Source organism: Abramis brama, assembly GCF_963993115.1.
Source record: "Abramis brama genome assembly, chromosome: 16".
Classification (NCBI taxonomy): Eukaryota; Metazoa; Chordata; class Actinopteri; order Cypriniformes; family Leuciscidae; genus Abramis; species Abramis brama.
The window spans coordinates 30,895,083-30,908,989 of NC_139978.1; the positions used below are offsets into that span (position 1 = coordinate 30,895,083).

A 13,907-nucleotide genomic window follows, 5' to 3' on the forward strand; every position below is an offset into this window, starting at 1 on the left:
TCAAAGACAGGCCATTTCACTGATATAAGGGGTGACCGCATTATCTGCTAATTAAAATGAATCTACCATAACAGGAATAAATTAACAGCATGATGTGGAATAGGGAAAAACCATGAAAGATGTAATCTCAAGTTGTGACTGATAAGATGCATAATGCATTTGTATCACCAGGTGAGGTGGATTAAGACCGTGCCACCCCTCACAATGAAATGGATCCATCCGTTATCCTGGTATGTGCCCCCCATGTGCAACGTGTAGATATAAGAGACCCTTGGGGGGGCGTTACAACTGATAAACCCAAAAGACAAGAAACTACACTTTGACACAAGAACAGATTTTCCTCTCACGACGAAGCAGAATTCACTTCAATGACGGTAAGTAACTATAATCACATGCATAATCTGTAGTCATAGGAGATAGAATGGGGAATATGTCTAATTTATAGAAAACAGAAGTTGCCATTCACTGCGTTCAGTATTGTTGAGGTAGGATCTCGTATGAGGCCACACTGTTGCCCAAATAAGGCTTGAGGGTCAGACAGTTAAAGTCAGAGATAACATGTGCTTGACCACTTGCTTGAGAAAACTGGCACCTAAATGGTAAGTTTGAACATGTTTTGATGTACGATATTTAAATGTTACAAGGAATGTGTTTGAATTAAAGGTTTGTAATTAAGGCAAGACACTAAAGGAAAAAACAGTTTTTTTTAATGCACTGGTCAGTTTTGAGATTTTGGGCTATTTGCCTTTTCATAATGTGTGTTTTCAGACTAGTGGAAAGATCATTTCCAAAATACACTTTTAAGTGTTTGTTTTTATTTATTTTCTTTTGCACTTTATCTATTTACATGTGTGTCTGTAGATTTGAATTACAATACATATCTTTAAAGTTTTTTTTCATGCACTGAGGCAAAAATCTCCTCTAAACAAGGAAATCTCCTACACAACATAATTAATGTATGTTACATAATATTTTTTGCTTATTTGAAAATATATACACTATATATATGATAATAATATTAATAATTGCATATTTTTTACGACGAATGCTGCTATTTTTAATGTTGTGTGCAAGTATATTGTCTGAAAGTTCTATTAAATTAATTTTAAATCTAACACTTGCGTGAATTTGACTATATACAGAAAAAGGGTTGCATTTGAACAATATGCAACCTTCTAAATTGTAACATTCTCTGATAGATGGGAGAAATTGGAGATCCAGTTCAGTTAAAGGATGAGGGTAACAAGTACTTCCAGGCTGGAGAAATCGACAAAGCCATTGAGAGCTACACTAAAGCCATAAAGGGCTGCAAAGACAAGAAAGCGCTAGCGGTCATCTACAGGAACAGATCAGCCTGTTTCCTGAAAAAGGTAAGAGTTTACATCCTGTGCTAGTAGTGCATTTAATTCCTCCTGGGAAGTTTGTATTTCCGAGTTCTGTCATTAATTATTCACCCTCATGTCGTTCCAAACCCATCAGACTTTCGCTCATCTTCGGAATATAAATATAGATCTTTCTCTTTCTGTCCCTCTGTAGACAGCTACGCAACTGACACTTTGACACTTCAAAAAGTTCATAAAGAGATCGTAAAACTAATGCATATGAATTGAGTGGTTTAGTCCAAATTTTCTGAAGAGGCTCGATCGATTTATATGATGAACAGATTGAATTTAGGCTTTTATTCACATATAAACATTCATCAACTCACACATCAGATCTGGTAAACGGAAGCTCAAGCATGTTCGCTTGATGTGCGTGAACCAATGAGGTTCATTCTCGTGTTACGCAGCACATTTGAACTTCTGCAAGAACCAGTGAGGTTCATTCTCATGTGTTATGCAGCATGTTTGAGCTTTCTTGTGCATCTAGCATGTTTGGTTGAGCTTCTGTTTATGTTCGCTGATCAATGTTTATATGTGAATAAAAGACTCATTTAAATCTGTTCATCATATAAAGCGATCGAGTCTCTTCAGAAAATTTGGACTAAACCACTCAATTCACATGGATGAGTTTCACAATCTCTTTACGAACTTTTTGAAGCGTCAAAGTGTCAGTTGTGTAGCTGGAGGCAGGGACAGAAAGCTCTCCGATTTCATTAAAAAGATCTTCATTTGTGTTCCGAAGATGAATGAAAGTCTTCGCTCATGAGGGTGAGTGTAAATGATGACAGAATTTTCATTTTTAGGTGAACTCTCCCTTTAATTAACTACACAAAAATATAGCACTTTTTTAAAACCCAACTCATAAAGACCGGGGTTGAAATAAAATCCAGACTTTTTGATGGGATTCAACTCATAAATACGATCTTCCCGACATGACTTGAATGCGCCATCAAATATTTCTGTATGATTTTCATTTGATGTCTTGTTTTCCAGGAAAATTATAACAATGCAGCATCAGATGCCACTAAAGGTATGATTTGCAAATTAATTCTTCCCCCCCCTTTTTTCTTTTTTTTTTACATTTTCTTATTTTTCAAGTATACCATCAAACATCTAAAATATGTTTCTCTTGGTCCATTAAAAAAATACTGATGAATGCTGATCTGTTTCTTTTATACAATTGCAGCAATCGATGTGGATGCTGCGGACATCAAGGCTCTGTACAGAAGATGCCAAGCACTCGAGAAGCTTGGCAAACTGGACATGGCCTTTAAGGACGTACAGAGATGTGCAACCATTGAGCCTAAAAACAAGACCTTCCTTGAGACCCTCAGAAGACTCGGAGCTGAGATCCAACAGAAGGTGAGGATCGCTTCTGTCAAAATGCTTTTGAGTTCTCGTAATGAACATCTGAGTTTCTAAGGAGCATATCTGATTTTCCCCACAGCTGAAGACGACCTTCTCAACTGACTCCAGAGTGCAGAACATGTTTGACATCCTATTTTCAGATGAATCAGATAAAGAAAAGAGAGAAAAGGTTTGAACAGTTTCCTAGAACTCTGTTCCCTTTTAGCTTAAAAACAGTAAAGCAAAACTAAATGAATGTAATTTGCAGTAACATATCTCTCAGTTAAACTGAACAACATGTTTGTTGGGTCCACTAGGCTGCCAACAACCTGATTGTCCTGGCCAGAGAGGACGCGGGAGCAGAGAGAATATTCCAGGAGAACGGTGTGCCTTTACTTTTGCAGCTGATTGACACAGGAAACTCTGAGATGATTCTGGCTGCCATCCGGACCCTGTCAGGAATGTGCACAGGCCACAGAGCAAGGGTGAGGAACAGACAAATAACCAATCAATTTTTTTTTTTTTACATCCTCCTACCTGAAAAGAAAAATTACACAAATTAAAATGATACATAAAGTGCATATATACTGAGATATTGAGACTTTTTTTAAGATAATTTATACTGAATTAATTTGTATTATTTTTTATGTTGTATTTTATATTAAAATAAGATTTTTTCTTATTATTATATTTAGGCATAAATATAACATTTATGTGAGTGGAAAAACTATTTGTCAAAATGAATTTGCTTATTTATAGGGGTAAGAAAAATATCCTTCAATTAACATACTTTCTGAATGCATTAATGTATTATAATAAATTCACATTAAGTATTATATAAAATATTATTATTGTTTTTTCTGAAGAACAAGAAAAAATACTGACTAAAATGTTTTTGCAAATGAATGCAATAAAGAATACAATATAAGAATATAGATTAATAATAAGGAATACAATAAAGATCCATTTAAATATTAAAGCGCAAGCACACATCCGAAGACTGTGCAAGTGCGTCTTGCACTTGAATGGAAGAAGGAAATCACACATTATGTCAATAATAGCCGTCTTTTGCTCATAATTTGATTATTTGTTCTTATTTTATTACTGAATGCTTACTTGTCTTTAGTCTTGCTAGTAGTTTTTGCTGTGATATCAAAATTGGAATCTAGAATTGTTATCTGAGGTTTGGTGTCATAACCTTTTTTTCTTCTTAAGGTTGCATGGGTAAAACACAGTGAAAACAGTAACTATTTTAATTTATTTATATATAACTTTTTTGTTATGGGGCCAGTGAAAATGTTGGCAGGGAAAGTAAAAATCTGAACCACTGCTCTGACTGGGCCAGTAGAAAAAATCCTTAGCGTTGAGCCCTGACATATTAAGATACTGTATTATATATATATATATATATATATATATATATATATATATATATATATATATATATATACATACATATATATATATATATATATACTGTATTTATTTATTTTTTCTTGATTTTATTTTTACTGGAAAACATACTGACTAAAAGTTTGTGCAATAAATTATACAACAAAAGAATATATATATAATAAGGAATACAATAAAGATCACTAAACACCCATTTTATTTCATGGGGTCTTAAAGGCAATGTCAGTCCTCTTGGTACAATTTTCTGTGTTTGTGGCCATTTATTTATAAATGTTTATTAATAATGTGTTTGGGTTTTAAAGGCAACTGCCATCATCCACATGGTGGGAATAAGCAAACTGTGCAGCATCATGGCTGTGGACAATGAGGAGATTGCCCTGGCAACTGCAAACCTGTTCCAGTGTGTCAATGACTCCCTTGCTGGAGGAGACAAGAGAAATTACGGCAAAGAAGAGGCACTCGTACTCGGTAAGACAGGACAGCTGAGAAAATGAGCATTCAGAGGAGCATTGCTGAAGATTGTGATAATTTGAACCACTAGCGGCGCCAGGATTTTGATTGTAGGTGGGCCCCCAGAAAACTGGATGGGCCAGTTAAAATAAGCAAAAAAAAAAAAAAAAAAAAAACGGGTTCCCCTTCATCTCCGTTTCAGCGCTTTTCTGGGCACTGAGGACAGCGACTCAGTAGCCTACCTGAATTTAATGCGTAATTACACTGTAAAAAGTGAACAGTTGGATCAACTTAAAAAAATTACTTCAATTGGTAACACCTAAAGAAATTAAGTTTTCTCAACTTAAATTATCACGTTTTTCACGATAAAATCATCGTGAACCATCTCCATAGTGAACGCGCCTATAGAGAGAAATGCACATCATGGATTACATAACCAGAGAGTAGCCTATTTCTTTTCGTTTTAAATTGTTAAAAAGACATTTCAAGCTTTCTTAAGATATATTTCATGTCTGTGAGGCATATGCTGAGTTTCGTTAAGTTAGGATGAGATGCGCTCCTGTTCACGAGCAATAAGTGACCGCGCGGGCGCCTCTATGATTGTGTTGTCTGCTATATCTGATAAATAAATTATATCTGATAAATAAATTAAGATACAATTTATACAAAACGAAATTCACTTTAAAAAAAGTCTTTCTGCAAAACAAAACTTAATTAAGTGGTCAAAATCATGTCTGACCCGCTCCATGTCTCTCGATATTGCGCATCCTATACTCGTGCGGTTCACTTTTCATAATCAACATAGATGAAAAAATAACATTATAATATTTTAACAAATATGAAACTAAATGCGCTTATTTAATGGCAACAACACAGTAGGCCTACAGACTCTCTATTTGTACAAATTGCTGCACATTCATTTTATTCTGAATTTTGCACACATAAGTTGAAAGGCATTTGTTTGTGCATGCATGTAAAACATATCTGCAACATTTATCAAGTTCACTGATAATTATGCGTGCATTTATTAATTATTATCTTAATGAATAATGTAACAAGGACGAAGCATGTAAACTGCGTTGTTTGTTTAGAATGGAATGGACCGCAAATAGATCCGAATGAAGAAACGTACAAAACCATAGTAGAAAATGGGTGTGCCCGGACCTAAAATGGGTGGGCCCAGGCCCACCCGGGCCCAATGGTAGCGCCGCGGCTGATTTGAACCAATTTGCAAAAGACTATTGAGTGATAAAATTGCAAACTGCTTTTGTCCGATGACTGGCAGACTCCAGTAGGGACTTGAAGGATATCCTGCTTGCCTTGTTGGAGATGATCGCAAGCAAGAAGGTGTCTGGACCTGGCCGAGACCAGGCTCTGAACCTCCTGACCAGGAATGTGCCAAGAAAAGACAAAAAAGACACTGATAACTCCAAATGTCTTTTCACCATTGACCACGGTACGTTTCATCAGTATAGTACAATGGTTCTCAACCTACAACCTTCACAAACAAGGCTTAAGCCTAGTCCCAGACTAAAATGCATGTTTGAGTTGTTTTACCTGAAAGAAATTTGCACTGGCATATCTTAAAATATATCACTGCCATTGTCCCAAGATGCACAGCAGTAATGTTTTTTTCTAAGGCATGTTTATAAAACCTAATTAAATGTCCAAATTGAACTAAGGCCTAATCCAGGCTTAATCTAAGCCCTGTCTGTGAAACCAGTTTTTTTATTTTTTATTTAACCCCCTCAACACCTGTTTTTCTTTTTCTTTCACACTTTAGTTTAGGGTCCAATTCTCACTATTAACTAACTATTACGTACAACTTTTGCCTCAATAAATTCCTAATTACTGCTCATGAATAATAAGGTAGTTGTTAAATTTAGGTATTGGGTAGGATTAAGAGATGCAGAATAAGGTTAGTGCAGAATAAGGCATTAATATGTGCTTTAATAAGTACTAATAAACAGCCAATATCCTAGTAATATGCATGCTAATAAGCAACTAGTTAATAGTGAGAATTGGACTCTAAACTAAAGTGTTAGCTTTAAAAACCAGGATTCCAACTGTCTTGAAAAACCTGGATGTAAGAGGAAGCCTAGTGATTTCTTAACCTGGGAAAGTCATGTAAATTTATAAAATATTATAACTCCATTTCCATTTAATTAATATAAATGTTTTCTAGTTATACCAGGCTCAAAAAGTATTGGGTAGAAGCTTTATTCTTAATGCTAATACATAAATCACCAAAAAAAGTAATCTGCCCTTCAAATATTGTTACGGTTGAGAACCAATGGTGTAGAATGAAGAAAGAGATTACACATTGTATTCGCTGTCCAAAGCAATAATTATTCTTTCAACTCCTTGGAAGGACTGAAATTACATGTTTTAATGTTGTTGTTTTTTAATGGAATTGTCTCAAAAACAGGCCTGAAGAAGATTCTGAAGGTCTGCGGTCAGGTTCCAGAACTTCCTGATCAGTTGCCGCTGACAGAAAACACACAGCTGATTGCCAGTGTTCTCCTCAACAAGCTCTATGATGACTTGCGCTGTGACCCTGAGCGAGATAACTTCAGAGATGTCTGTAATGAGTACATTAAGTAAGTTCCACTTTTGCCACAAAACGTATAGAATTCATAGATTGTGGCACATATACTATACTTAATGTCACTGGTTTTCATCAACAGGGGCAAGTTTGACCCCAATGACATGGACAAAAACATCCATGCCATCAATGCTTTGTCAGGCATTCTACAGGGGCCGTTTGACGTGGGAAACGCCCTTGCGGGTCATCAGGGCATTATGGAGATGATGGTGGCGCTTTGTGGATCCGAGCGTGAAGTGGACCAGTTGGTAGCAGTGGAGGCCCTCATTCACGCGTCTACTAAAACCAGCAAAGCCTCCTTCTTTATCAGCAATGGAGTATCTCTGCTGAAGGACATGTACAAGAAAACTAAGAATGACAAGATCAAGATCAGAGCCCTTGTGGTACGCAAATTGCTTGCTGTGATGCTATTCAAACTGTGTTTGTTGCAGTGCTCATTAATGATTGAATGAGAGCAGTTGATATATTTTGTAACATAAATTTCTTTCTCAGGGTCTGTGTAAACTGGGATCAGCTGGAGGAGATGATTACAGCATGAGACAATTTGCAGAGGGTTCCACTGAGAAACTGGCCAAGCAGTGCAGAAAGTGAGAACGCTAGCTATCTTTAATTTGAAGGACTTATATTATGAGACATTACATTTTCCTTTATCTTTTAATATAGTAGTTTAATATACTATGAAAACATACACTACCGTTCAAAATGTTAGGGTCAGTAAGATGTTTTTGAAAGAAATTAATACATTTATTCAGCAATTATGCATTCAATTAATCAAAAGTGACAGTAAAGAATAGTATAATGTTACAAAAGATTTCTATTTCAAATGAATGCTGTTCATTTGAACTTTCTATTCATCAAAGAATTCTGAAAAAAAAAAAAACTGTATCATGGTTTCCACAAATAATTAAGCAGCAACTGTTTTCAACATTGATAATAATAAGAAATGTTTCTTGAGCACCAAATCAGCATATTTGAATCCTTTCTGAAGGATCAGGTGACTGAAGACTGGAGTAATGATGCTGAAAATTCAGCTTTACCATCACAGAAATAAATTACATTTTAAAAATATATTTAAAAGAAAACATTTATTTTAAATTATTTCACAATACTACTGTTTTTTACTGTTCTTTGATTAAATAAATGCAGCTTTGGTGACCAGTAGAGACTTCTATCAAAAACATTTAAAAAAAACAGAAACTAAGATGGAAAACACTTAATTTCTGATGCCAGAAACTCATTAAATACATTAACATACAACAATGCCTATTCAGCGTTTGTTTTGTTTGTAATTGCTCCATGCAGATGTTATGGGGTCAAACTGCATTTCAACCATAGATTTGATTTATTCCAGGTGGCTCTGCAACCCTACACTTGATGTGCGCACCAGGAAATGGGCCATTGAAGGCTTGGCTTATCTTACCAATGATGCTGATGTAAAAGATGATTTTGTTGAGGACGAAGCAGCTATGAGGGCCATGTTTGAACTCGCCAAGGTATGTGAAAAACCTAATAGGGAAGATTCACATCTATGTACAAATGTACAATATATATTTTTCTCTCATAGTCAAAAGATAAGACCATCCTATATGCTGTCGCCTGCACCCTGGTCAACTGCACCAACAGCTATGACAAGAAAGATATCCTCCCGGAGTTGGTGCAGCTGGCCAAGTTCTCCAAACAACACGTCCCTGAGCAGCACCCGAAGGTAACATAGACAGAATCCTGTGATGTGGAAAAAGTACAAATATTACATTTAGTTTCTTAATAAATACTCATAAATACGCATGTTTAAAAATGTTAGTACATGGTGTCACACTGCTGTTACTGCTTATATTTTAAAGCATTTTGCTTGTGCTTTAGGATAAGAAGGACTTTATTGAAAGGCGAGTGAAAAGGCTTTTGAAAGCGGGAGTCACATCAGCTATTGCTGTCATGGTCAAAGCAGATAATTCCATCCTGACTGATCAAACCAAAGAGATGCTTTCAAGGTTTTATTTTGTTATGTTTTCTTTTGGTACTATATCGCTTGTTTTTGATTTTGGACCCTGATGCAAAAAATATAATATGGTCTGATTATGTATTGTTTATTATGCTGCCGAAGTTAATACACTTACTTTTTTTGTCCACCCAGAGTGTTTCTTGCCTTGGCAAATGATATTAAAGATCGTGGCACAATTGTAGCTCAGGGTGGAGGAAAGGTAAAAGACCACAGAGCAAATACAAACCCATAGTGAATCTCATATTTTGCGAAATACAAACTATTCACTACTATGTGCGACAGGCTTTGATCCCATTAGCCCTGGAAGGAACCGCAAATGGAAAAGTAAAGGCCAGCCATGCTCTGGCTAAGATTGCTGCCGTCTCCAATCCTGAAATCGCCTTTCCTGGCGAGAGGGTAAGATAACCTTTTACATCTGTAGCAATATTAAAGCCAGACGAATGGGTAAAATACAGGAAAGCTTAAAGGGGAAGGATACCTTAAAATACATTTTTGCATTTCACGACACATTATTGAAAACCATATTACACATTACTTTAAATATTAAGGGTATTCTGAGCATGAAAAAATCTAAAATAAAATGTAATATTTAATTTTCCATGTTTCTACTCTTTCCATTACAGATATATGAAGTTGTGCGACCACTGGTTTCCTTGTTAAATACAGAACGAGATGGTATGGAAAACTTTGAAGCTCTGCTGGGTCTTACAAATCTTGCTGCCTTAAACGACAAACTTCGGTGAGTGTCAAACATTTTAGTTTGGGATTTGTTCAAGACCCCCAACATTAAATTTTAAATGCAAAAATAAAGGAAAGGCAGGATTCAGAACCAACAAAACAAAAACAAAATGCAGTATCACAAAGACCAAAATAACAAGACATCAGAACAAAAGGTGCAAAAGAATTGTAGCTAAACACTAACAAGACTTCACAAATACATAAAATACAACCTGGACAGGAAGTGGCTTCCTAGAAATTCAGTGAGGGTTCCTTCTGGTGGGCTGGTGGAGGAACTGCAGGCTCTAATGAAAAGCTGCAAATATGGTGTCACATTATGCTGCATCTTAATATGTATACTTCCCAACTATATAGTAGGCTAAAAACAGTGTGTGAAAAGGGAAGTATTAACAGTATTCATAAAAGAGAAGGCAATAAGTACCTGGATGACTAGTACTACAGTAGTCAACATTTGAAGTGGATCAAAACCTTTCATCAAAGTTATACATGAATTTTGAACAATATCCGTTCTTGTCTTAGGACAACTTTGATTAACTTTTTTTATCCACTTCAAATGTTGACTACTGTACAATAAGTACTACTACTTCCGGCGAGATTCTGAAGTGCGCTTCCAATGGACACTTCACTATTCCATAAGGCCATGGGAGGGGATTTACAACTGACACTGGTAGGTATTAATGATAATGACAACATGATGAATTTTATTCTTTGACCAGAAGCTTTTTATTTATTAAACAATTGCACACATTCATATAAATATAGAACATGCATTTTAATGGTTGTGAAGTACATTACTTACTCAAAAGAAGTACCTACTCAGAGAGTGACTACTCGGATGGATGGATGGATGGATGGATGGATGGATATATAGATAGACAGACAGACAGACAGACAGACAGATAGATAGATAGATAGATAGATAGATAGATAGATAGATAGATAGATAGATAGATAGATAGATAGATGATAGATAGATAGATAGATAGATAGATAAAAGTGAACAAGAAAAAACAGAAATCAAGATCCATGCTCACACCATAGGGAAAAAATTTATTTACACCCAACCAAATCCATAAACCTAAAATTTGGAACTATTCTGGTTATGCAAATCTAATTATTTATCTCTCTTTCCACAGAGTGAAAATCCTAAAAGAAAAAGCACTTCCAGAGATCGAAAACTATATGTTTGAGGAACATGATCAAATCAGACAAGCTGCCACAGAGTGCATGTGCAATCTGGTTTGCTGCAAGGATGTATGAAATTACTATTGAGAATACATTATGCTTATCAAATGTAGCCTTTTTTGCTAGTTTGGATGTAAATATCGACCAGATTCATTATTTTGACAGGTTCAAGACAGATATCTACAAGATGGCAATGATAAACTCAAGCTTCTAATCCTGCTCTGTAGTGAAGATGATGAGCAGCTTCAGAGGGCGGCTGCTGGCGCACTGGCTATGCTCACTGCCGCACAGAAGAAACTCGCTGTTAAGATGACTAAAGTGGTATGTATCATTAAACAGCCTTCACGTCGCACTGCAATCTACCATTATTGTGGTGGTACAATGGTACAGTGTTGGTATCAGATGCTCATACCAAAGATGATAGACTGTAATATGATTTATTTTATTATCTACAGACTGCGCAGTGGCTTGAGATCTTGCAGAGATTGTGTCTCCATGATAACCCTGAAATTCAGCACAGAGGTCTTGTGACAGTGTTTAACATGCTGGATGCTGATGATGAACTAGCCAAGAAGCTAATTGAAAGTGAATTGCTGGAAATCCTGACATACGTGGCAAAACTGGAGGACAACCCCAAGAAGCAGGATGCTATTAACGCAGCTCGGGCCTGCCTGTCTAGAGCCATGGATCATGGACTTGTAAAGCCGTTTTCACAATAAACAGAAAAAATGAATTGTGACGTGTCATTAGACGAATAGAGAATGGTCTGCTTTCTGGGAAAGTGGAAAGACTGCAAACCATTGGCAATGTTTTCTTTTTAAAATTTCTAATGATTAAGCATAGTTCTTTTTAAGACTATGTTTGTGTGGCTGTTTGTTTGATCAGTGGTCTTGCATTTGGTATTTATTTCATATTTCATGTATTTTCACATGTGAAGTTTTGATTCACAGATTAAAAAAAATATCTTTTTTTGAGAAAAGATGACTGGAATCTATTTCTTCATATTGACATTATCAGAATTATTCTTTCACGTATACAAGTATATATTTTACAACCACACACATTTACCTTGCTCTATCTCAATCAAAAGGTTTGGCAGGTTAACCTGGTGTAGTTCTTAGTTTCTGTAATTACACTATTCTGGGGGGCAATTTAAATGTTTTATTCCCAAATTCTGATAAACTGACATTAAATTAACACAACCTAAATTAATAAACCCTGTCAAAATATGTGCATTGTTAGTTCATGAATGATACCTAATGCATTAATATCAACAAATGAAACCCTTTTATAGTGTTACTTTTCCCCCACAATTCTTATTTAACCCTTTCATGCATAGTGGTCACTACAGTGGACAGCTATTAAAAAAGCATTTTCTTGAAATGCACGGGTTTTGATGGCATAGTTGCACATCAACCTCTTCAGTGGACCCTGGTGCATCATCCTATATATTGCAATCAAGTGGCAAGCCGTTGTGTTTAGATTTTTCTCCCTCCAAACCAAGATGGCCAATGGTCAGTCAGAAATGCCAAGTTGCTCCGGGATAAGCAATATCTAATCTGATTAATCATCTGTCCACTATAGTGGACCTCATGCATCAATGGCTATATTTCAGCTACAATTCATACTTATACTGTGAATATTGTTTTTGAAAATACTTAATCTGCAGTGACTTTTTTTGACTGTAAATAAATGTATTTGTATTATTAGAATGTAATTTTCATTGACATCAAAAAAAGTTATGTGATTACATAATGTATGTGACTTGTAATGCATTACTTGTTAGATCAAAAAGTAATCTGATTTCATAATGCACGTTATTGTAATGCGTTTCTTTACTCGTAACATCAGAAAGTAATCTGATTATGTAATGCACATTACTTGTAATTAATTACTTTACTTGTTAGATCAAAAAGTAATCTGATTAGGTAATGCATGTTACTTGTAATACATTACTCGTAACATTAAAAAAAAATCTGATTACATAATGCATGTTACTTGTAACACATTACTTTACTTGTAACATCAAAAAAGTAATCTGAATTCATTATGCATGTTACTTGTAATGCGTTACCCCCAACACTGCTCATTTCAGATGAGACTGGAAAAAAACGTATCGCTAGGTTTTCTCAGAGGAGGGCTATGCTAGAAATGTGTCCATCTTGAACATAATCAGAATTATCAGCTAATAAATGTAAATTGACATACTCTGGTACACTGGAGGGAGCTGTAGAAAATTTTGATGTAATCACGTCCTCATGTTCTGATATCAAAGATAAGCGAAGTATTGCCTTTGCAATATTACGCATTTATATTTTTTGTATATATTTTATAGTTTTCACATGATTTTATATTATTTTGATTCTTTTGTTAAATACACACTTTATGTTTGATTATTGTATTATGTTTAATACAGTATCTCTTCAGTTTAAACCATAAACGCATGCTGTCCACTCAAGTGGACATCTGAAATCTCTTTGAAAAATGTGTAAAAAAAAAAAAAATGAAATCTTGTTTTTCATGCCCTAAGAGCAATAAAAACACATAGGAAAAAAATCCTGACTGAGGTTATCATAATTCATGCATGAAAGGGTTAATTATATGTATACAGTTTTCATGACCTCATATTAATATAATTCTGCTTTAAAATAAGACGATTCATAGTTGTTCACGTTTGCTGCGGTTTTGTGTAGGCTACGCATTCCTCTAAAGCTAGGCTTAAATATTTTCCATATGCATTACACCTAAAATGGCTTTGCCCGCCCAAATTTAGGCAGACAAATACTGT

The 13,907-nt window shown here is 35.3% G+C and overlaps 1 protein-coding gene across 1 annotated transcript; it reads left to right on the forward strand.

Moving 5' to 3' along the window:
• The first annotated feature begins 269 nt into the window (after positions 1-269).
• Positions 270-13,668, forward strand: unc45b (unc-45 myosin chaperone B). Its single transcript, XM_084138706.1, has 20 exons — positions 270-374; positions 1,200-1,370; positions 2,376-2,412; positions 2,569-2,744; positions 2,830-2,919; positions 3,047-3,214; positions 4,445-4,610; positions 5,878-6,048; positions 7,021-7,192; positions 7,280-7,580; positions 7,690-7,784; positions 8,549-8,690; positions 8,762-8,902; positions 9,058-9,185; positions 9,329-9,395; positions 9,479-9,592; positions 9,820-9,935; positions 11,071-11,188; positions 11,285-11,440; positions 11,575-13,668. The coding sequence occupies exons 1-20, from the start codon at positions 369-371 to the stop codon at positions 11,836-11,838; spliced, it is 2,799 nt and encodes a 932-aa protein (XP_083994832.1). The 5' UTR covers positions 270-368; the 3' UTR covers positions 11,839-13,668.
• The last annotated feature ends 239 nt before the right edge of the window (positions 13,669-13,907 follow it).